The following is a 22258-nucleotide window of genomic DNA, read 5'->3' as shown; positions in this document are numbered from 1 at the left end:
ATTAGAGGGCTAAGAATTCTGAATTTTCTAGTGGGCTGATTTGTTTAGTAAGTAGGACTTCTATATTAGTTTTATCATTTTATTAATTAACGCAAAGCATCTTTCCAAAGAACTAATGATATTTTGTTTGGCTCAGTGAAATAAAATATGGCTTACCATAAGAAATTAAAATGTTTATTTAATTATGCTCTCCTTTGGGAGACATAAAATTACAACATAATTACTTTCACTTATAAACGTTCCTAATTGCAGTAGTGTTGCATATAACAGAATGGTTAACTGTGGAATGAAAGTCTGTAATGAATGAAGCACATATTCAAAGAAATCATTTAAAAAGAAGTACTGCGTTGAATGATAGGTAAAAATAAATGAAACTCTCCTCTGCTGAATCAATATGTTCTAGTTATAAAAACTGTTTACAAGGGGAAATTTAGACACCATTTGCTGTTTAGAATAACTGCAAACACCGGTATTTATAAAACATTTAGTAAAAAAGGAGTCGCTTTCTGAACTTCTATATAAATACATACATGAGGTGTGAGTGGGAATATATGGTTTCTCTTTAAAGAAGAAAATGTATTAATGATATAAATGCATATATTTTGCAATACTTTTTCCTCATCCTTTTTTTTTCTGATAAACCTAATTGTAGTAACTGTGTCAAGTGTTATTTTGAATATTCAGCTTCTCAGCAGTGGAAATAGATACCTCATTCGATCTGATGATATGGTTGAAACCGTTTACAATGACAGAGGCGAAATTATTAAAACCAAAGAACGTCGGCTCTTCATGTTAAATGATGTATTGATGTGTGCTACAGTTAGTTCACGGTAAGAATACATTTAAGTCACTTCATTAGCTTTATAATTATATGTGTTATATGTGTCTAGGAATAAGTGAACAGCTTCATTAATTTTCTTATTCGAATTGAGTTGATCTAAATAGATGAACTTAGTCATTCAAACTGAGCTGATGTAACTTGGTCATGTATTCCTATGATTAAGAGAAACCTTATAAAAAACAAATTTATTTTTAAATGGATTCAGTGTGAGTCACCAAGTCACTGCTGGTAGGTACACACAGAGGTATATTTACTCTTTAGATAAGACTGGTGTTGGAGCTAGAAACTAATTTGAGTTTCCTTTATAACTGTACTGAGTCATTCTCTAGTTTTTGTTTTTTGTCATTATTCAAGTTCATTTTAGCTGCTTCTCCATAGATACATTTCTGATATTGTTTTTCTTGTATAATTAGATTGGATATTTTCATAATTTTGTGTAAACCAAGAAAATGAGAAGCACTCTATCCTAGTAATTTTTGCTTTCTCCTCAATACTTTTCACTTCAAATAGTTTTGCATCAGAATTGTTCTCCAATATACAAAATATTGTAGTATGTTGAGGATAGTTGAGAAGTTAAAAGATCCTAAAATATGGGCAGAATACAAGGGAATTGTTCTAAAATTGTTTGTAATACCTTGGTGTTATATAAAATATTACAAATTAAAGTGGTGTCCTGCAGCCGGCTCATAATGGCTTGTGAGTCAACTGGTAAATTTTCAGAAGTTTTGGGAGCCTGTTGCTAAACCATTGGTGGCTTGAAATCGTCTGTGATGGGATTATTTACACAATGGAAATTGGCAAACACTACAAATCAGGTCCCTGTCTTCCCATTGAGAACCACCTAGTAAATATTTATCAGCACATCCCTAAATGTGGTATATTTTCTGTGCCATTCATCTTCATTTACCAACTACCAAATAGATTTGCCCCACCTGCCCCACTGCTACTTTAGGGTTCCCAGCAGAGAGGTGGTATAAATTAATATTTAAGAGCTCACACTGTGCATCAGACTTCTTAAATTTGAATTAAAGCTCTGCCACCTCATCACTTTGAAAATTTACCTGATCTCTAAGCCTCAGACTCCTCATCTGTAAATAGGGACAATAATAAAAAATGTTGATAACAATGATGATAATTATCTCATAGGATTCTTGTAGGGATTAAGGTGAGAAAATTCCTTAAAACTTAGCACAGTTCCAGCACATTGTATTACCCGATAACTATCTACTTTTATTACTATTCCTCATTGCCTTCACTTATTTTGTGGCAGCTACAAAATAAGTCTAAAAAGATACCAATTTTAATGATCCCATTTTTAAAAATAAAGAATCCTTTTTGTTTGATTCATATCAGCATCTTAGCCTTTATTGTTGAATTTACCATTGCTGTGCATTGATGCCTAAGCACAGCCGTGCCCAGTTTGGTTTTTTAACTCTTTAGCTTTCCATGGGTAGAAAGAAGTCATTTGCATTCTTGTTTGGTGAATTTCTGAAAGGACATAACTCAAGATTTACCCAATTTGGACTGCTTCAGAGTAGCAATAACAAGTATCAAAAATAAGGCATTTCTGCTTCCGTTTCTCCTGTGTTATGAAATGTTTCCTACAGTGTGGAAACAAGTAAAATTTAATGGAGTGGTTGCCAAGTTTATTTGTCCAAGAAACTACCCCCTTTTCCCGTTGCACATGTTACTTCTGACTGAACTGTTAGCATGAAGCTGAATTAGTCTCCGTTTCCTGGTCTGCGTATTGTGAATAGTAATGCTTTCGCCACCTACCTTAGGAAGTCGATGGATGCAAGACAAGATTAAACATGTAAAATTACTTTATAAATCACAAAGTACTCTGAAAATATAGGTGTTTCTTTTAAAAATTTGTTCTCATTCTTCATCTATATTTCTCAGAATGTGGTGGGAGGACCATTGTGTAGAAATCACTGAGGTGCCCAGGAGAGGGGGCCGCGGTACAAGCTCCAGGGGGGATTCTTAAGCCCACTAAGGTCCACTGCTTTCAGAGTGGTCATGCCGATACGGTTCTTTTGACATTTTACCTAGGTTTAAAAATCTCAAGTTGACAGAAATGATCCACTTTGAAGATGTATAAAACTTTAAAAGTAAGTTAGCTGAATTTACTTTCTGCAGCATAATTGTGCCCCCTGCTCTCTTCCGTGGATCCCATGTTTTGAAAAATTTTTTTTTTACAAAGTACAATAATGAGTAACAATCCATTTCTGATTCATGTGTTACTAGCATGAGATTATCAGTAATACTGCCATAAGGTGATGAAATGAGAATACATTTGGTTAAGCTAAAATGTTAAATAAAAAACGTTTAAAAAAAAAAAAAAGTCCCAAATTCTCATAGCCTCTGAGGACACCAAAAGTCCCAAATCCCTTCTATAAGAATGAAGATTTTTATATTCAAGCGAAAATAGAAGTTTTGGCAAGAGTTCATGGCATCTCCATTAAAAAAAAATAATGAGGCACACTAATTCATAGAATACATAACCTATTTTACTTCTTATTCAGTATCTGAATTGTGCTTCCTCCCCCTTTCCCCTTTCCATATGGATTAGAGGTTGCCAGGGAAAGTGAAATTCTTTAATATCAGAAGGAATTTGGATAGCTTGGGTATGAATTGATTCCCAATAAGTCACGTATTTTAGTTTAAAGCACACCACGAGACATTTTGGTTATTCTTGTCTACATTTTGATTTTTAAAAATATATATTGAAGGAAAGCAAAGATGTGATGATTATCACCAAAGTCAGAATGATGGTTGCTTCTGGAGAGATGGGGTTTCCATAGGCACATGGAAGACTCTGGGGAGACTGCCCATGTCACAGTTCTTGACCTGGGGGGTGGTTACACAGTTGTTGGCCTTGTTCCTTAGACTCCGTATGTGTGTTTTATGTATATCTCTGTATATATGCTGCATTTTATGATAAAAGAAGAAAATAATCTACATAGGCCATGCCACATGTTTTTTGTTGTTCATTTCTTTTCTGTCGACTCAAATATTTTCATCATGGAGTATAAAATGGTCTCATTTAATTCTCTTAAAATAGTTATAACGTAAACATATAAGAGTAAAGAAAGGATTTTAGAGTTGCTCATATGAAACAGAGAATATCTTGCTTAATCTGCATGGGAGATTTTTACCTGTTAATATTATTTTCCGGAATACTTGAGAATCTTTGGTCAGGTAGTCATCAGTAAATGTCCAGCTTATCCCTTTTAAACTTTTATGGAAACCCTTAAAGCTTTCTGGCAAATACGTCATTTCTTGATTCTCCCCTGAGTTTTCTGGATTAGAGAGTTAGAAGAGTTCCTATTCTCTCATCTAATTGGAGGGTTCCAATGGAACCAAATGGAACTATTCATAAGAAAGTCGGAAGCACTGTAATTTAACAATTAAACTGTTTCTCATTTGAATATCAAAAGTGTAAAAAGTGTCACATCATATTGATGTAATTAAATAAAAATGTTCTGATTGTTTCAGCACCTCACACGAAAGCAATGCTATAATAACCACCAGCCAAAGGTATTTATTAAAATGGAGTGTTCCTCTTGGACATGTAGAAGTAATAGAATACGGCAATAATGAAGGCCCAGGAGAAAACAACAGACACCCCCCGGTGCTCTCACCTGAAAGCCTGGTGGTTGTTGCTAATGCTAAGCCAAGTAAGTGACACTTTCGTTAATGTTATTGCAAGTGGTGAAGGCCAGGGTGACCTCTGACATAATTGGACTCTAATTCTCAACCTCTAATACTAAAAGAAGACAGAGTTAAAAATTTGTTGGGATAATGCAGTCTTTAGAATCTAGATTGTTTACGTTGTCTGATAAACGTAAATTAATATGGCCAAATCAGTACTCATCTTTGAACTTGTTTCATCAATGGCTGTACCTCTTTTTTGGTTTATGTTAAGTACTTTGGAAGTCTATTCAGTCTTCCAAGTTCTGATTTATGTTCTGCATTTTACATTAAGCAGGTTGAACTTTACCTCTCATTTGAGTGTGCCTTGAATTGATGCATAGAAAAGTCTTAAAGTTGTAGACCTTGCTTATGGACTCAGGTCTAACTCGCTTATGATATTGAATCAGCCGTTTAAATTTGTCTTTTCTTCAGTTTTTCCAGGGAGATAGTATTTGTCATGAACTCCATTAAGTAAAAAGAGAGAAAGATGCCAAAATACTCTGGAACTGTTTCAATTGCTGCATAACATTTATGAGTAATAAAGACTGGCTAAGTTTTATTCGCTCTGACTTTTGCGCCTCTATGTTGGAGCAGTTAAAATACAGTGAATTGGGAATGTTCAAAAGCCTTGATATATCTTAAATGAACACATTGACCTTTCAGATTATTTTGTTCCTGGCAAGTTTAGAGACAAGAATGCAATTAATTTTTTTTTTTTTTTTTTTTTTTACCTTTTCTAATTGAATATTCAACACTGATCTGAATTTACAGGAACATAACATAATGGAGATTAGGTCTACTTTTCTGTGAGGTCTATTTTTCTTATTCTCCTAATATTAATAGTCATTCAGTTTGGTGATCTGCCTAGTAGGCTAATTCTTCGAGCATATTACTATAATTCTTAAACCCTTGAGTTGCTGACTTCTAAATCATACTCCTGTTTAAAGTAATGTGCACAACCTCCCAACTAATAACTGAAATACTAAACTGCATCCCAGATTTTCAAAATGAAGTGTGTACTGAAGAGTGGTATGGAGAGAAGAGAAGAAGGGGTGGGAGTTAGGGGCTAAAAAAGGGAGGAGAGAAAGAGAAAGGATTTTTCAAATTGATAAAATTCATTAAAGTTTTACTCTAGGGCAATTTGAATGTCTTGTCTGTTATAAGTTCTTAAAAATCCATTTAATTTATTTGGAAATATTAATTATAAATCTTATGGATGGTTTGGTTTTGTGAACAAAATGCCTTTGTGTATTTTTTAATGCTATCAATCTTAAAATGTATTTAACAGATTGTAAAAATAAGCGTTTAATTAGGCATCGTCTTGATGTAGTTTTCCAAATGGGAAGATCCCACAGGGAACTAGTGTTCTTAACCCGTATGTCCTACAAATAGTACTTTTGAAGAACTACTACCAATTCTGGTATTCAAGTTTCCTAAAATTATTATTTAGTAACTATTTTTTAGGATATTAAGCAAAAAAAATTAAGTCAAAAGTAATTGAGGCTTTCTACATGTCCATATCTTGAGACCTTCTAGAACTTGTAGCTTCCAAATCTTATGGAACATGAATGATTCCATACTTGAATTGTTCTAAATCTTGAACACTCATGTCTTGTTTGTGCCTGAGTTGCTATCAGAATTACCAGAAACTGATTTTGGCTTGAACAATAGGAATTTTTGGCTCGTGGTTTTGAGGCTAGAAAAAGTCCAAAATCTAGATATCAGCAAGAGTTGCTTTCTCCCCCAAAACTGGCATTCTGGTGCCGGCTTTCTGGCAATCCTTGGGCTTCCTCGGCTTTCCTGTCACTGGCACCATCCTCTCCTTTCTCTTATGGGTGCCCTCTGACTTCTGGCTCCTCCTTGTATCTGACTCACTCTGTGTCTGAATTTATTCTGCTTGTAAAGAACTCCGGTAATCTGGATTAAGGCCTGTTTTTATTCAGTTGAGCCACCCTTCGCTAAAAAAAAAAAAAAAAAAAAAAAACTTTGTTCAAGAGATCCTGTTTACAATATTTACAATGACTTCATAACCACAGGAACACAGATTAAGATTAGAACATGTCCGAATTGGTGTACATAATTCAATCTACCACAACTCATATCTTAAAAAAAGAAGAAATCCATAAAACTATTATCTTGGCTTGAATTATTTGAAGGATTTGTATTCACAATGAAATGAGACATACTTGGCAAATTAAAAGAATTTTGGCTAGCCCATTTTTGTTCTTGATCAAATCATCTGCTCATTCATTCAGTCATTCAAAAAGCATTTGTCATGTCCCATGTGCTAGGTGGGTAAGGCGCAGTACTCCCCTCCAGAGAGCTCACTGTCTGACCAGGGTGACCACCATGCCACTATTACACCTGCTTCAGCATGGCCTGATTGGAAACTTGACCAGTTTGGAATCCTAGAGAGTCACCTCCCCATTTGGTGAACTGTATGGCCCCACAGCTAAAGTAGCAGCACAATTCCTGAATTTTCTGTGGTGAGCTGAGCTTTTACCTTTTTTGGGGAGAATTTCCAGCTCATTCTTCTCAATTACTAGGAGCCATGATATTAAGTATAGGGCTGGCAAGTTTCCTCAGAAACACTACTCTGGGATTTACTGGCACTGAGAAAACTAGGCTTTAAATTCTGAAAGCAGAGATCTATCAATTTTATTATAAGAATGCCTGTGCCCATCATGATGCTTTCAGTTGCTATTTCTTGAATTAGTTAAGTAAATGATCAAAGGTATATACTCTTCACTGTGGTATATCTCATTCTTATATTTTTAAAGCAAGAAATGGAGAAGATGATAAAATATTAGTTAAAAAATAAATTTAATAATATAAAATACACCAAAAGGAAAATGTTGGAACATATAAAATGCATTCTTTAAGAACTAAATAGAGCTCTTTATTTGAATTAACATTTATATAATATGTGAGAGGCTATAGCATCCAGCTAGGATAAAGGTTCTAAGATGGAATTCCTGGCTCAGGGCACAAGGTGAGGTTCCCAGATAGAAGAGAGCCAAAGACAGTCCCTGGAGCCCAGGGCCCAGCAAGGAATAACATGTTCAGCTGATCCTTCAAACCGGTCACTTATAAAGCCCATTTTAAACTAAGAACTATTCACTACCTTCCTCCTTCCTTCTTTCATTGTCCTCCTGCACTACTGGTTCTCAAGCTGTAGCAGAATCATTCACCATGTTAAAGCAAAAATTGCTGGGCCCCACCTGAAGAGTTTCTTATTCAGCGAGTGTGGCCTGGGGCTGAGAACTTGCATTCCTAGCAAATTCCTGGGTGATGCTGATGGTGCTGCCCTGGCCTGGCCCTTGCTTTGAGGATCCCTGTCCTGCAGCGCTCACTGGAGAATTGCTTGGTGCTACTGCACTTTATTCTCATCCTTGTGGGGCTTTGCTGCTTCACTAGTTTATCTTCTTCTCATTAGTGGGTTAGATAGAAAGCATTTAGGCTTTATTTGATTTGTCAAACAGTCGTGATTTTTATGCTATTTGTTGGATGAACTTTGAAGAGTTAACATTTTCTTTTTCTTTCGTGAAAGCCTGACATCTCTAATTCAGATGATTGAATTGTTTTTTCACAAATGGCATTGCTCATTGAATAGAAGAATAACGTTTTAAATAAAATAGTTTTTGTGGTGGAAAACAGTACGTGCCTTCAGTTTTTCTGGCTTTGTTTTGCATAAAAGCTATGGTGTTAGTAGATTTTGCATTAAATTTTAGAAGAAAGCATTTTAGCAATATAAAGGAGGAAGATTTATAACTAGAAAGGCAACAATCATCATAAAAAGCATAGCCACCATTCTTAAGCTTTTCAACAGCCCTATAATCGTCTCCTTCTTGCACATAAGGAAACTGAGGCTCAGAGAGGCTTCCAACCTCAAAGCCCATGGGCTTTTCACCTCATCATGTTGCATTTTATTCTAATAAATACTTATTATGTGCATCTTACAAACCAGATATTTTGCTTTTATGAATATACTTGGTGTGCCGGTTTGAATGTATTGTGTCCCCCAAATGGCATTATCTTTGTGGTCTTGTGTGGGGCAGAAGTTTTGGTGTTGGTTAGATTTGCTTGGAGTGTGCCCCACCCAGCTGTGGGAGATAATTCTGATGAGATGTTCCCATGGAGGCGTGGCCCCGCCCATTTAGGGTGGGTCCTTATCGGTGGAGCTATATAAATGAGCTGACTTGGGGGGAAGAAAGAGAGTGCAGCTGGGAGTGATGTTTTGAAGAGAAGCAAGCTTGCTAGAAAGGAACGTCCTGGGAGAAAGCCGTTTTGAGGCCGGAGCTTTGGAGCAGACGCCAGCTGCCTTCCTAGCTAACAGAGGTTTTCCGGACACCACTGGCCGTCCTCCGGTGAAGGTACCCGATTGCTGAGGTGTTACCTTGGATGCTTTGTGGCCTTAAGACTGTAATTGTTTAGTGAAATAAACCCCCGTTTTATAAAAGCCTATCCATCTCTGGTGTTTTGCATTCTCCAGCATTAGCAAACTAAGACACTTGGTATTTACAAGAGTTCTTCAAATTAGCTCTTATACTCTCTGTGAATGAGAAACTAGGGTTCAGGGAATTTATTTAACTCACCAACGTCACATGGCTAGTTAGTGGCTGAGGTGGTATTTTACCCCAGTTCTGCCCTCTTCATTATGCTGTGATGCGCATATAAAGTGAAACGTTTATTGGTTCTGACAGGAATATGTAAGTATTCTTAAAGATGACACAGGTAAGTTGTGGTTCCAAAGTTAGAAAATGAAAAGTTTTTGTAACTTGCATAGCATAAGTATCTAAACACTCATAATGCCAAATCTGTTTACTGTTTATTATAGGAGGCAGTAAATCTGCCTCCCAAAATTAATATGGCGTTTCATTGGACATAGAGTGTTGTCACCTGTGTGTTTCTAAATTAACCAATGGCCACACAGATAAAAGCACTCTGTGGGAAACAGGAGCACCCACTATGTTGCCCACCTGTTCTGCAAACTGGGGATACAGTTGGGAACACGAGGGATGAAGTTCCTGTCCTCATGAGGCAGAGATTAGGGAGTGAGCAGGTTTGGGGATGTGGAAATAATGGAACAGTTCTTTCTATAGTTGGCCATAGTACTTCACCCACTTGGGTGCCAATTAGATAAGTAGGTGCAGAGGGCCAGTGGGTAATGGACACCAGAGTCTGGAGTTCATGGAGGACTGAGCTAGAGATACAGATTTGGGAGCCATTGGCATGCAGACTGCATTTAAATCCATGAACTAGGTGTTCACTTGGGCTCTTACTTTAGTGTGCTCATTATTAACTTTGTGGACCTCAGTGCCTTAGTTTCCTGATCCGTAAAGTGGGGTTTAATTTTCAGCTCTCAGCTGTGAAAAGAGGGACATGGAGTAAATAGTCTTTGAAATTCCTCCTAGGTTAAAAATCTGTTAAAATAATTTAAATTTTCTAACTATGTGTGTAGGAAGGCTGAACTCAAGTCAAAACTCTCTGGGGCTTTTTAGACATTATGCAATACAGTATAATGCCACCTTGGATTTGCAGATGTTGTATATGATCGACATATTCATCAGCAAGTTTAGTATTGGTAAACTATTTATCTTGATGTGTCCACGCTCATCCCCAGGATAGAGGAATAGTCTTTTTTTAGGGGCAGAGTATAATTGCCTGGTATATATAGTATCAAATCCGTGACATTAATCTCATTAGCACCAAACTGTAGTCTCTTGCTCTTCACGTCACTGATAGATGCTTATTGTTTATGTAGATGAAATTGTGTCACCTCCATGAGTTACATTTTAGCTGGGTTGCCTCTGATGTCTCTTTCAGAATTTTTATAGAATGGTTTCAAACTTATCCTCAATATTTTTGTTCCTTATGATTCCTTGTAATCATCATCCCCAAATTATCTTGTGAAGCTAAGTTAGAAATTCTTGGTCAAGTTCATATTCATGTGACTTCTCTACTGTTTGAATGAATCTATTATAAAATTTGATGTTGGAAACTTTGGTCTGCTATTTGATGTTGAACTCAGGGTGTAGGTGTCGTTGCCTAGCAACCACTGCCTTTAGAAAGTATGACATAGCAACCATCAAGGAAACCAAGGAAGGAACTGCATTAGAAAACTCTAAATCCTGTGATAACAGAATATGTAGAGTGGACATTTGCTTTGCATGTATTATTATTGTTGAGTTATGACATTTTATTGGCATTAAATTTTTTCTATAGTGCAGAGGCTAGCAAACTGGAGTCCATAGATCCTCTAGGACACCTCCATCATGGATTGGTTTAAAGTTCCTGACCCCCTGAAATTATTTTGCAAGATTTTGTGCATTTTTCTGGGATAATTTATAAGGTTTGACCAATTTCTCAAGTTGGGGCTGGTGGTGGGGAAGAGAAAGATCATGAACCATTCGTTGCTCTAGTCTAATACAGTTGATTTGTTGGCATGCTTTGTGGAGTTACCTATCAGTTTTTGGTTTATGTCCCATCCTGCCTGGAGAGGTGAATTTATGGGAAAATAAATTTCTCTATTGCCAGAAATAAGACGATGGACGAGTGTTTTCTTCATGTATGATCTTTATAACCTCAATTCGGTTTCAAAAAATCGACTATAAAGCACTCTTTATTTGCAAGCTTCTGTGCTAAGTAGGAACTGTTGAGGGTATAAGGAGAAGTGTCACATAGTTTCTGCTTCCCCTGCGGTAGAAGAGATGATATCTAATTCTACCAGACAGGTCTTGATATGTTAAGTGGTACTTCATAAGAATGGTCACTGGAGAACAATTGCTACCTGTTTTAGTTTCCTGGCTGCTATAACAAATACCCTACAGTGGGTTGGCTTACACAATGGGCATTTCTTGGCTCACAGTTTTAAAGGCTAGGGGAAGTGCAGAATCGAGGCATCAGCAAGGTGATGCTCTCTTCCCAAAGACTTCGGCATTCTGTGGCTGGCTGCCAGCGATCCTTGGGTCTTTGGCTTTTCTGTCACATGGCAGTGCCCTTGGTGGAGTCTTCTCTTTTCACTTTCAGGTCCCATTGGCTTTTAGCTTCTGGCTGCTCCCCGAGGATTCTCTCTCTTGTGTCCAATATCCTCTGCTTATAAGGACTTCAGCCATATTGCACTAAGAACCAACCTCATTCAGTTTGGACACGCTAACTAATAACATCCTTCAAGGTCCTGTTTACAAATCAGTTCTTCACACCCACAGGACCAGGGCTTGGTATCTAAACATGCCTTTTGTGGGGAACATGATTCAGTCTCCAACCCCACCTATCTTTAAACAATTCCCAAGGGGAAGTTCTTAAAATGTTTTGAGAAATTAGAGTACAGATTAAGATGTTTTAAAGGGTAGCACTCATAAATACTGACACATTTAATTTTTTTTAAAAATCAACCACATTACTTTGTAGTTGGTTTCTTAATCCTTAAAAATGGTAGTAAAAGTAAAAATCATGATACTTTGTCTTCAGGTAAAACACTTTTAACTGTATAAGATCAGCTTCGGTTCTGTATGCCTTTGACTATTGGGTCAGCATTGAGGCCAAAGTTTTGGAACTTTGCATTTGTGGAGCAATAATAAGGAACCTAAAAATGAAAAATCCAGTGCAAATAAGGGCTGATTGGTATGTCTTAACAGAATTTTGTCCTCATATAGGGGAGGTTTGCATATTAGATGGATGGCAATGCAGAAGGCAAACAAGCCTCTCTGTTTTGAACCAATGCTGATGTTTGCTATTGGGAACTTTGCAGAGAGAATGTAAATTCAGCCAGGCAACTCTTCTCTGGATTAGTTTCATGTCATGTCCTCAAAAACATTTATTGAGTGCCTACCACATGTCTAATCTTCTAAAAGTGCCCGGAACTCTTTTTACAATTTGGCTATGAAGGGACAAAAATGGCAGTAGCTACAGGAAGATTGAGAATAAGAGAGAGAATTATTATTATTAAAAATAAGATGGAAGAGATTTAAGCATGCCTATATTCTGAGAAGAAAGAACAAAGAAAGAGGGTTTGAGAACACAGAGTTCCTAAAGGAACACAGAGAGTTTTCCTGAGAGATAGGGACAAACTTCCAAGGAAACACAAAAATTTGAGTTGAGGGAGGGGCAAAAATATTGAGGGAGTTCCCATAAAAATTATAAGACCAAACAATTTAACACAATTAAAAAAAAAACAATACTATAAAAATAAACAGAAAACTAATACCAAAATAGAAGAAAGGAGAGAATAGTTTATGGTTTTTAAGTAGAAGTAAATATGAATGAGGAAAGCTTTAACAGTTGAACATAGAATCTAATTCTGATTTTTCTAAAAATATAAGGCAGAGAGATAACTGATAGATTATAAATTATACTTTTTCAATGGAAATACTCATACAGGTTAACTGAGGGAGAAAACCCTTTTTTGCCGGCTTTGGGCTTCAAGTGGAATTTATCACAAGAGTCTCAACTGGACAAGCGCATGAACAAATATCCTTATAATAATTGTATTTTTTAAAAAATACACAACTATTCCTCATAATACTATCATATATGAAAATTACAATTCTACATAGGCAAGTCAGAAAGCCCCAGCAAAAGAGCTTATTAGAGGTTTGTTTTGATACAGTGATACAGTATTGAGGATCTCAAGAAGAAGTAACTTGTTCATCTAGATTATCCTTTCTCAGATATCAGTCCCAACCAGGTTTTTGACAGCAGCAGCCTCAGAAGCTCTTACAGGCAGGGACAGCGCTGTTATGTTCTGAAGCAGGTCCTTTTCAAAAGTCAGCTACCTCCTGGGCTGAAACTTCACAGTTCTTGGTCCTTAAGCAGTTAAGAGTTGAACTGTGTCTTGAAGATTTGCAAACAGGAGCTACTGAAGCCTACTTCAATAAAACTTAAGTCATTCAAAATATGCAGCCCTTTTTAGGGAAGTTCTTCAAATTGATGGGAATCAGAATGGAAGAAAACGCCTATCTTCCTGATTGTTATGGCGAGGGAACCTATATCCCATTCATCTAAAAATTGTACCATTAAAATCCTGTGGGAGAGAGGTGATGATAGGGCCTAGTGCCAATTTTCCTGTATCATGTGTGAATTTCCAGACCTTTCCAACTAGGACCCAAAGAATCATTATATTCTTTAGATGAATATTGAAAGCAAACATACAATTTGGCCATCAAAGATTCCTATCTAGGTGGTTGAAGTTCAACACTGTGAATACTATGAAAAATCTTGAAACAGTCCTCATTACTTTTCGTGTAAAGCAAAACTGAAGTACTAGATGGTTGGTAATTAACAGAGTTCAGTATTACTTTAACATAATTGTTTCTTATATACGACATTAGATTTTTTTTTTTTAGTTTCCTTGCTTTTTTTTAATTCAATTTTATTGAGATATATTCATATACCGTGCATTCACACAAAGTGTACAATCAATTGTTCACAGTACCATCATATAGTTTTGCGTTCATCACCCCAATCTATTTTTTGAACATTTTCCTTGTAACAGAAAAAGTGAAAATAAGAATAAAAAATAAAAGTAAAAAGAACACCCAAATCACCCCCCCCACCCTATTTTTCATTTAGTTTTTTGTCCGCATTTTTCTACTCATCCATCCATACACTGGATAAAGGGAGTGTGGTCCACAAGGCTGTCACAATCACACTGTCACCCCTTGTAAGCTACATTGTTATACAGTTGTCTTCAAGAGTCAAGACTACTGGGTTGCAGTTTGATAGTTTCAGGTATTTACTTCTAGCTATTACAATGCATTAAAACCTAAAAACGGTTATCTATATAGTGCGTAAGAATATCCACCAGAGTGACCTCTCGACGCCATTTAGAATCTCTCAGTCACTGAAACTTTATTTCGTTTCATTTCACATCCCCCTTTTGGTCAAGAAGATGTTCCCATTCCCACAATGTAGGGTCCTGATTCATCCCCTGGAGTCATATCCCACATTGCCAGGGAGATTTACACCCCTGGGAGTCAGATCCCACGTAGAGGGGAGGGCAGTGAGTTCACCCACCGAGTTGGCTTAGCTAGAGAGAGAGGGCCACATCTGAGCAACAAAGAGGTACTCAGGGGGAGACTCTTAGGCACAATTATAAGCAGGTTTAGCCTCTGCTTTGCAGTAACATGCTTCATAATGGCGAGTCCCGTGATAGAGGGCTCGGCATATCAAACTGCCAGTCCTCAATGTTTGTGAGAACATTAGCAACAATCCAGGTAAGGAAGCCCAACACCTCTGCATTTTCCCCCAGCTCCTCAGGGGCGTGCATTTATTTTTATTCTCTGTCCAAATTACTTCGGGATGTGTCGCTATTTCACACTAACCCATGCAAACCTACCAGGTTTCACTTCCTATTAAAAGTTCCGTGTAATTATGATATTTGAACAAACTGTACAAGTTAAATTATTTAGGAAACATAGATCTTGCACCTACTAAACATCTCTTCCCTTGGTCTCACATGGAATTTGGAGATTTAAAACGCAGGCAGTATTGTCCTTTACCCTTTGGCCCGATTTGCCCTAGTCCTAACCACATCTGCTTCATTCATATCTCTAGTTGAAGTCTGATCTCTTTTTCAGCTTTTTAAACAGTTGCTGTATGTGCTAATACTGACATTCATATCTGCCGAGTTCTAGCTCTGAGTTTGAAGTGTCACACAGTTACCCCAAGTTTCAGGGATTGATCAGGTGATATACAAAGGGATCAGCATCTTGGAATCTGGAGATAGCCATTACAATTCAGGAATAGATGTGACTGCTGTAAGAGTTTATAATCTATGGATCATTACAATAAATGTTCCCCTGATAAGCTGTGCTTTAAGGTTCAATTCTGATTTTATACATTGTAGTTAGTCCATATTGGTGAGGCATTATAGTGTTTTTCTTTGTTTCTGGCGTAGTTCACTCAAAATACTGTCTACAGGTTCTATTCACCTTGTTGCGTGTCTCACAGCTTCACTCCTTGCAGTTGCTCAGTATTCCATTGTATGCATACACCACAGTTCACCATTCTGTTTCTCAGTCTATGTGCCCTTAGGCCACTCCACCCATACGGCATTAGATTTTAAAAACCCATATCTGGACTGGCGGTTTGATGTGCTGAGCCCTCGATCATGGGACTTGCCCTTATGAAGCTCGTTACCGCAAAGGAGAGTCTAAACTTACATGTAATTGGGCCTAAGAGTCTCCCCCGAGTACCTCTTTGTTGCTCAGATGTGGCCCTTTCTCTCTCTAACTGAGCCACCTCGACAGGTAAACTCGCTGCCCTCCCCGCTACGTGGGACCCGACTGGCAGGGTTGTAAATCTCCCTGGCAATGCAGAATATGACTCCCGGGGATGAATGTGGACCTGGCATCGTGGGACTGAGAGTATCTTCTTGACCTAAAGGGGGATGCAAAATGAGACGAAATAGTTTCAGTGGCTGAGAGATTTCAAATGGAGTCGAGAGGTCACTCTGGTGGACATTCTTATGCACTATATAGATAACACGTCTTAGGTTTTAATGTATTGGAATAGCTAGAAGTAAATACCTGAAACTACCAAACTTCAACCCAGCAGTCTGGACTCCTGAAGACAATTATATAATAATGTAGATTACAAGGGGTGACAGTGTGATTGTGAAGACCTTGTGGATCACACCCCGTTTATCTAGTGTATGGATGAGTAGAAAAATGGGGATAAAAACTAAAGCACAAATGGGGTAGGATGGGGGGATGATTTGGGTGTTCTTTTTTCACTTTTATTTTTTATTTTTGTTCTGGTTCTTTCTGATGTAAGGAAAATGTTCAGAGATAGATTGTGGTGATGAACGCATAACTATGTTATCATACTGTGGACAGTGGATTGTATACCATGGATGATTGTATGGTGTGTGAATGTATTTCAATAAAACTGAATTTAATTTAAAAAAAAAAAAAACAAACAAACCCGTATCTGCAGAAGATATTCACCAAATACATGGGTCTACAATTTGGGAGAATGGATGCAGTTGTACTTTATAGAGTTAGAGAAAACTGTATCATGAATCTTTCTTGCAGCAACTATGCCATAAAAGTCTGTTAATTTCCTAAGAATTGGAGCTTACAATTCTTAGGAATTCTTAGGAATCTTAGAGCAAGATTTGAGAGGTGGAAATATGCATGAGCAGAAAGGAGCTTTCTTTGTTTAAAGTGATTAATCTAGTGTCCCTTAACTGCTGAATGCTTATTTTATGTGTCTGTTAGACCGTTTTCCTTTCCAGGAAATGACCTCCCTTGCAAATGCACCACATGAGTGTACTGAAAAACATCATAAAACATAACATATGTAGTAGCATGAGAATGGTGTGTATCCATTTCAGAATAATGGTTGTCATGGATGGAGGGGAAGAGGTGAAAATGGTGATGGGGGTTTAATTTGTATCTGTAACATTTTATTTCTTTTGGCAAAAATGACATCTGAGGCAAATATGGCAAAATGCTTACGTCTGTTAATTCTGGGTGGTGGATAAAAAATGTGTGTGGTATTGTTTTCTGTACTTTTCTGCATTTTAAAAATATTTCATACTTAAAAAAAATTAGGGTCCAAGAAAGGAAACTAAGAGGCAAAAGTGACAGAGTGAGTGGTAGAGCTGGCCCCTAATGTCAGTCTGTGCTTCCTGTCCACAGTTTTATCTACTTGTGATTATTATTTAAAGTTCTGTTTTCCAAGCTTTGCTGTCAGTGGTACAGCAGCTGCCAGAGGAGTGTATATGCATCTGTGTGGGAGGAAATGATGGAAGCAATGACAGAATAGAACCAAAAGCAGGAAAAAGTGTCTTTTATAGTCACAGGCTCATTTAGAACAGCCTGGCATATAGTTGCGCATAAGGTGGTGTTGCCATAAAATGTGGAAATTTTTCTACATGCAGGAAGATTGCTACCTTTTTCCTTGCCATTTTTGTTTTTGTCTCTTGGTTACCTTAGCAACAAAAGCTGGTGTGAATTTTCTGGGTGTTGAGCAACATATCCCTAAAACTGGTTTCACTCTGTCTTCTTTAGAAATGCGATAGAAAGCAAATGGGAAACTGTTTTGCACAAATAAATAGACCCATATTTTCTATTTATAATATGCACATTATTGTATAAAGTAAGCGGGTACTGAAATATTAACAGTCTATATAGGTAATCCTTGAAATTATGCACAAATGCTTGGAAGAATGACTGTAAGTCAAGTTCAATTTGACTTCCCCCAGAAACTTTCCATTTGGGCTTCTGGTGTTGTCCAAGGGCCTAATGACCAGACTTTCAGTGCAGTGGTCATAGTTATTCAACTACAAATGATTTCCCAGATAAAGTGGGTGTGTTTTTACATTTGTATATCAATCAAGCTGGTCATTTCATTGTTTTTATAAAGAAGACTCTACAAAAAAGAGATACAATCTAATCTGAAAATTAAGTTTGTTTCTGTAGGTATGGATTGCTAAACATGGAATACTGCTCATGTGAAGTGTCTGTATATGTGGAGAATATGGATAATATGTTTGTCTGTATTTTTATACATATATGCATAACCTTGAATGCACAGACACATTCCAGTTAAATGCTGAGCAAATCAATATTATATGCTGGGTTTTAAGATACCATCACAGGAAGTTTTAGTTCTTGATTAGCACTCTTGTATCTGAGGCATAACACATATTTTCATGAATATGGTATTTTCACATTATAAAATAATATACTTGATTTTTATAAAAACTCTAGAAGCCAAACTGGGTTTTAATCAATGGAAAGTTCTCATTGTTCTTTTGGAACTTTATGTAGCAGTTTCAGCTTTAAAAAGTGATCTGTTCATACCTCCATTTCCTGGACCGGGTTTGGTGGGCTGCCACCGGGAGGATTTATTTTCCTGAGCGCTAGCTATGATCGCCACTAATTTATAAGAAGATTTTCTATTCCGTCCATGTCAAAAACAATTCATTATTAGAGAAACTGAATTTATACCTCATTTACCAGAGTTCAAGTTTGTATGTAATACTATTTAGAAAGTACTCTTTCTCCTGGGGAGTAGTTCTCGTTTCCTTATTGAAAAGACTAAAAAGTTTAAAGAAATTTAAAATTACCTGTAATTCCAGTAACTGGGAACTGTATTAGCTTTTCAGTTTCTTTCTTTCCAGTGTTTTTCCTGTGCCTTTGTGCGTTTACTTCAGTATAGATCCACTATATATAATCTCATATGGTGTATTTTCATTTAATATTATATGATGACCATTTTTCTCATGTCATTAAAAACTCTGAATAAAAGTAATTTAAATTAACCACATAATATTTCATCATTGGTGTACCATAGTTTATTTGCATATTTTAAGCTGCTCCTGTTATTTCGCTGTATTTTGCGAACATATGGACATCCTTGCACATAAGTCAGTCTGTTAATTTCCTTAGAAGTGGAACTCCTAGGTCAAAGAGTAGAACATTTTTAGACTCTTGGTGTATTTTGCAAGTTCAAATTCCAGAATGTTATTTCCAGTTTGCATTCTGATAAGTTATGTGTGGCTTCAAACACAAAACAAAACTTTCTTGACTTGATTTGGGAAAATTGATATCTGGCTATTTTAATCTGTTTGCCCTTGATTACTAAAGGGAATGAACACTTATTATATTTGTTATCTGTATTTCTTCTGGGAATTGTTTGTTATTGAGGATTTTGAATATTATCATTTTACTTTAATGTGTATCATTGTACTTTAATGTGTAATCTTTATGGAAAACAATTTCCCATTTTTATGTGGCTTTAAATTTTATTATCTATAATTTTGTAATAGCTAAAACGTTTCATTTTTATGTAGTCAAATCTCATTTTCTTTGTGATTCCTTCTGTTCTGATTTTTAGAAACTTCTTACCCATCCAAAGGTTAAAAATAGTCACCAAGTTTTTATGTATATGTTTTTGCTTTTCACTTTTTAGTTCTTCAGAAGGTTATTTTGATATATAAGATGAGGTATCAAAATTTATTTCTCCATCCACCTATCATAGCCATTATCCAAATATTACTTCGTGAATTATCCAGTTTTTCTCCTTTTTTTTTTTTTTTTTTTGGTGATGTTTCTTTTCTCTCATATTTAATTCCTATTTATACTAGAGTCTAGTTTTGGTAATTCTGCTCCATTCCATTGTACTGTCTAGTCTTGCAGCAGCAATATCCCATTTACATTATTTATTTTATTTAAACATATCTTAGCCTCTCTTTACTGTTCTTTAATTTAAAAGTTTTCCTAGCAGTGCTTCCCTGTTTAAATATTTTCAAAGAAACAAAGAAGCCCTAAGATGTGAGGTGTTTTTTTTTTATCATCCTTTCATTTTTCTTTATTAATTTCCCCTTAGTCAGGTTATTAATAGCCTTTATAGTAGTTTGTTTTTGAACTTCTGACTGACTGAATATTAAATACTAAGTTCTACAATATTCTGGCTAATTATCACAATATAGTCTTGATTCCTCTTTTCAATTTCCTTATATCCAGAACCCAGCTTCCTTTCTCTCTGTGCATCAGATGGAAAAGTGTTCTAATTTCCTTTCATTACAAAAACAAACACAACTACAGCTGGCCAGTAGAAGGGCAAAGAACCCTCACATGTATTTCCTGCCCTCCAAGGAAGGACACTTTCCGCTTTACAATTTTAACTTCCTACCCACAATCAGCTCTCATCCTGGAAACTGGTTTAAAATTATCCGGTAAAGTTACATTTTATGTCTGACTACTTGGCTATTAAAAACTAAGAGAACAATTACCTGAGATAGTCATACCAAGTGCTGCCTCAAAAGTTTCATGGACCAAACCTTTTGAATAGAAAGAATAAGACTGATTTCATTATAATTTTCTAATTTCATTGTAACATTTTAAAATTGTCTATTTATTTCATGTTATATTGAGATCTATATAAGTTTTGAATGAAACAATAATTGGTAGTAGCTGAAATAGAATATTCATTGCTTTTCTGAACAGTTAAGACTTATTTAAACCAACAACTTAGGCAACTAAGGTGTCAAGTGATAAAGATGTATTACTAAGAATAATACAATTCATTGGTATATTAGGACTGATGAAAGCAACTCACGCTTTAACCAAAAAATAATAAAATTTGAATATTTAGTGATAATTCCAGAAGGGCAAGTTTATATTTTAGCATTTTTACCTCTCAGGTTTGGTTTTAAATTAGAAATAAGCTATTTCTAACTTTACACAAATCATAAGAAGTAAAAAAATGAACAGGAAATGAAGGTAGATTGATGGAAATGGCTACATAAGTAGAAAACGCATAGACTGTGACTTGAAATCTGGACCTTCTGTGGTAGTTTGAAGCTGTATGTACCCCAGAAAAACAGGTTCTTAAACTTAATCCATTCCTGTGGGTGTGAACCCATTGTAAGTAGGACCTTTTGATGACGCTCCTTCAGTTAAGGTGTGGCTCAGCCAATAAGGATGGGTCTTAATCCTACTACTCGAGTACTTGTAAGTGGAATGAAATTCAGAGTGTCAGAAAGAGAAAGCACAGGAAGAAGCTGAAATTCAGCAGAACCAGTAGAGAACTGAGAGGCCAGGAGATGCCACCGTGTGCATCATCATGTGACAGAAAAGCCAAGGACCAAAGAGTGCCAGCAGCGAGCCCCAGAAGGCCATAGTCTTCAGGGAGAAAGCATCACCTTGATGACTTTTTCCTGGCCTTAAAATCGTGAGCCATTAAATTCCCTTTATTTGAGCCATCCTTTGTTTTGAATAAATGAATTTCGCTTGAGCAGCCTAGGAAACTAAAACTGCCTTATACCCAATATCGTGCAAGATTGCTGGAGGAGATTGAATGAAATGTCAAAAGGACTTATTATGTGAAGTCCGTTATCTGCCGTTCACATAGTCATAATTATTCCACCTATTGATTACATTCCTCCTACCCAGCAAAATAAGGTATACCTCCTCCAGTTTTGCTGCCTTGAAGGATTTATAGATGATTCATTCTAATTCATTTATGTTATTCATCTGATGACTAATACTAAGATTATATTTGTACTGCAGGATCCTTTTAAAAATTTTATCACATGATTAAAAAGGTTTGCAAACATTGTATTGTTATAACATATTTAAACAATAGACATGTGACATTATAGAAAGACATTTCAAGGCCACCAAGTGAGAAATGACTAAGCTGGTTGTCAAATGATATTCTGTAAAGCTAAACTATTCAGTCGGTAATGAAGTGGATAATAGTGTCATGATTCAGCACATTTTATATAATTTGCCTCTAAGTATTTGAGAGAGTTTATTTTAAGGAGAGATTCTTATTATTGAGATATAGAGGAATGGACCAAGTAAACTTGGAGACTTTTTTTTTTCTTTTTTAACTTTATTTATCGAAAAATTAAAAAACAAACAAAAAACAACATTTCAAACAAAACAAAATAACTACTTACTTCCAACATGTTCCTACCATACCCCAAGAAAATTAACAAACCGTAATTGAACAAAGGCATAAGAAAAAAAAATAACCTAAAAAAACTACATTGAAGCTAATTTTTAAAGATGCAATAGCTTTTATTTTGCTCTATCAAAAAAAAAAATTGTAACAAAACAAAACAAAGGAATAAGAAAAACAAATAACCTAAAATAATTACGTTGCTTTCGACATGTTCCTGCCTTACCCAAGAAAATTTACAAACCATAATCATTCCTGGGCATTAGGAGACATTTTATGTATCACATTTTAATTATTTGA

At 36.2% G+C, this 22258-nt stretch overlaps 1 protein-coding gene across 4 annotated transcripts in view; it reads left to right on the top strand.

Annotated features, from left to right (window-relative positions):
* ARHGEF10 (Rho guanine nucleotide exchange factor 10) overlaps positions 1 to 22258 on the top strand; it is a 187813-nt gene that overhangs the window by 104647 nt on the left and 60908 nt on the right. For all 4 annotated transcript variants that reach the window (XM_037812662.1, XM_037812661.1, XM_037812660.1 and 1 more), the window contains 2 exons: positions 685 to 830; positions 4340 to 4521. In XM_037812662.1, coding sequence (XP_037668590.1) covers positions 685 to 830; positions 4340 to 4521 — 328 coding nt within the window. The remainder of the gene's footprint in view (positions 1 to 684; positions 831 to 4339; positions 4522 to 22258) is intronic.

Source organism: Choloepus didactylus, chromosome 20 (assembly GCF_015220235.1).
Source record: "Choloepus didactylus isolate mChoDid1 chromosome 20, mChoDid1.pri, whole genome shotgun sequence".
NCBI classification, from domain to species: domain Eukaryota; kingdom Metazoa; phylum Chordata; class Mammalia; order Pilosa; family Megalonychidae; genus Choloepus; species Choloepus didactylus.
The sequence above is the reverse complement of the archived record's forward strand: the minus strand, read 5'-3'. Positions and strand labels throughout refer to the sequence as shown.